General features: G+C 36.5%; 1 protein-coding gene across 1 annotated transcript; it reads left to right on the forward strand.

Moving 5' to 3' along the window:
* Positions 1-320: 320 nt before the first annotated feature.
* LOC117111211 lies at positions 321-2,287 on the forward strand. The gene has a single exon (XM_033254101.1). The coding sequence runs from the start codon at positions 625-627 to the stop codon at positions 2,071-2,073; it is 1,449 nt and encodes a 482-aa protein (XP_033109992.1). The 5' UTR covers positions 321-624; the 3' UTR covers positions 2,074-2,287.
* The last annotated feature ends 323 nt before the right edge of the window (positions 2,288-2,610 follow it).

Consider the following 2,610-nt stretch of genomic DNA (forward strand, 5'->3'; position numbering starts at 1 on the left):
ATGTATTAATGTCCTTTATTAAACACTGTATTTACCTTTCTTTGATGATTTATTATATATATATATATATATATATATATATATATATATAATATGTACATTAGTCGATAGAAAGGTGATTTGTAGGCCTAGAAGTAATGTAACAGTATAATGTTGCATTATTTACCGTCTACAATCAACTGACACCTGCCCGAAGTTACATCTCGTAAAGTCCTCTGCCTATTATTCGTTACTAAGCAACGCGACCTCCTAGATCCATGTGATGGTATTGGTAGTAATAACACAGGTCAAAGTATCATGACATAAGGAAACATACATGTGAAAAGCTAACGATCTTTCTTAGAATTGAATTTTATGATATCTTCCTTAAGAGATAGAGAAAATTTAACCGCTTCAGTTCTCGTCGCTGTATCTGAAAATCTTAGTTCGCCGACGTGTAGTGTATGCTATCTTCGACACTGTTTAGGCTGCCTAATTATGCTCGTAAAAGTTAGGTGTAAATTGCTGAATGGAATAAAACATTTACAATTGTTTTTAATTTCAGTAATCAGTTGTTAAGGCGTTAGACATCCAAGTACAGCCGGGCTCAAATAATCTCCGAGTAAATGCTGTTTCTTGAACATTATGGATGTTTCTTCATTTCTCAGCCAGAGTACTAAAATTAAAAAACCGTCAACATTAAGACGACCCACATACGAACCAAAAGTGAAGTACGTAAACAAACAGACAGCGATTGCAATCGCAAAGAAATTAAGGCTGTCTAAAATTGGTAATGTAACATTACGCATCACAAGTAAACAAGATTTGGGATCTGATGTAAGACAGGCGAATTTAAGAAAAGCAAAGCCTACGTCAAGGAGAATGATTTTAGATCGGAACAAAGGTGTAACGACTGCGAAGAATACTGGAAGTAGTGCTGTTGGAAAATGCATTTTAGGTCCTAATGATTATGAAAGTAGGCGGCTATCTAGGAATCACGACGGAATAGATGAAATTAAGGAGCAGAAACGCAAACATTTTGTTCAGAAGAAGCGAGGTTTTGCACAGCGACAACTAACGAAACTACTAGAGGATCACGAACAGTGTCAAAATAACTACTCAACAAAAAACCAAACGGAAAACGACAACGAAGGAGGGGGTAAGAAATCAGGTCCCCACTACATGTACCCATTAAATTGTAACAAGAAAATGCCAGTTGATCGTACTATAACTGAAGTAAATCGCTTCATTGCAGGAAATGCAAGCCTGCAGTTGCGAGATGGTCAAGGAGGCTTCGGTGACGATACGACCACAACATCTACGTTGAAACCTGTCAAAAAATACAATTCTTCGGAAGAGCAAAGATCAGTTAAGTTTAACTTACGGCAGCCAACGCGGAAAAACCTATTACCGAATGAAAGTAACTCGGTTATTAAAGCGACTGCAAAAGAAAGAGTTTATAATATACAAGAACGTGTTCCTCAAAACCGAGGTTCACTCACAGACTGTCGGGCAACTACAAATTTTGATAGATTAACATCAAATACGGATCATAATACATCTGATAAAGATACATTTGCCAATCAGAGCTCATCGAAGGTTAATAATCCATCAATAACATCAAAACACCAGATTCTTACCAACAATATTTTAAAACAGAAAATTATTCGCCAAGATGTTCCGAAAAGTATTAGAACACAACACCCGAGTGAATCCGAAACGGATTCAAGGATATTAAAGTGCCGAACTGAATCACGAACGACGAAATCGATAGTAAAACAACTTATGGATTTGAAGAAGACAGAAAAGAAACCAAAATTCCAAAGAACCTCAAACAATATTGTAACACAAAATGGAGGCTCTAACAAAGTGGTATTGGATCCAGCAAAAGATTCGCGTTTTAATAACTTGGCATCTTCTCTAATACCAGATTCAGCCAAATCACATGACTTGTATCGGTCAATGGGACGACTTTCATTGGACAACGAATTTTTTAATCAGCTTCCAACAATTGATAAACCACAGCTTATATTTCTAAATGACATTCAATATCAACGGCATCATCAATGGGAAAATCGACTACATACGACTTAATAATCTCCTTTTGTGTGGATATGCATATTAGGCCTATATTATATATATACCGCCAAATGCTCGAATAAGCGCCGCTCTAGAATAAGCGCAGCACCAAACGTGATTTTTTTTAAAGTTAAGCGCCGCTCTCGAATAAGCGCCGCGGCGATTAATCGAGAGTATTACCCTGTGTGTAATCATGGAGATATTATTGAATAATACCTCCATGGTGTAATGAAACACTTTGAGAAAGGAATACGTGAAATAGGTAATATGGAAACCGGAATGGAAAGCGCCACGCCAATATATTAAGCGCCGCATTTCTTTCATTTTTTTAAATATATAATTTTAACTGGTGGCCATGGCTTAAGTTCTATTCTAAATTTATTTTGGCCTCCTTCCACACACTTATTCTGTAATGTATTATTATTATTTAGTTCGTTTCACTATTAGGCTTTTTGTTATGTATGTTCATGTGTGTGGAACAAACAAGCAAGCCTCCGAAAAGTTTATAAGCGCCACGGCATTTACAGTATATGTAGGCCTATGTCAGTATGC

Source organism: Anneissia japonica, unplaced genomic scaffold (genome assembly GCF_011630105.1).
Source record: "Anneissia japonica isolate Jap-2015-1 unplaced genomic scaffold, ASM1163010v1 scaffold288008_len1385354_cov213, whole genome shotgun sequence".
NCBI lineage: Eukaryota > Metazoa > Echinodermata > Crinoidea > Comatulida > Comatulidae > Anneissia > Anneissia japonica.

What these genes read in the sequence shown, in the direction of transcription:
- LOC117111211 (XM_033254101.1), top strand. Translation starts at nt 625, where the DNA reads ATGGATGTTTCTTCATTTCTCAGCCAGAGTACTAAAATTAAAAAACCG.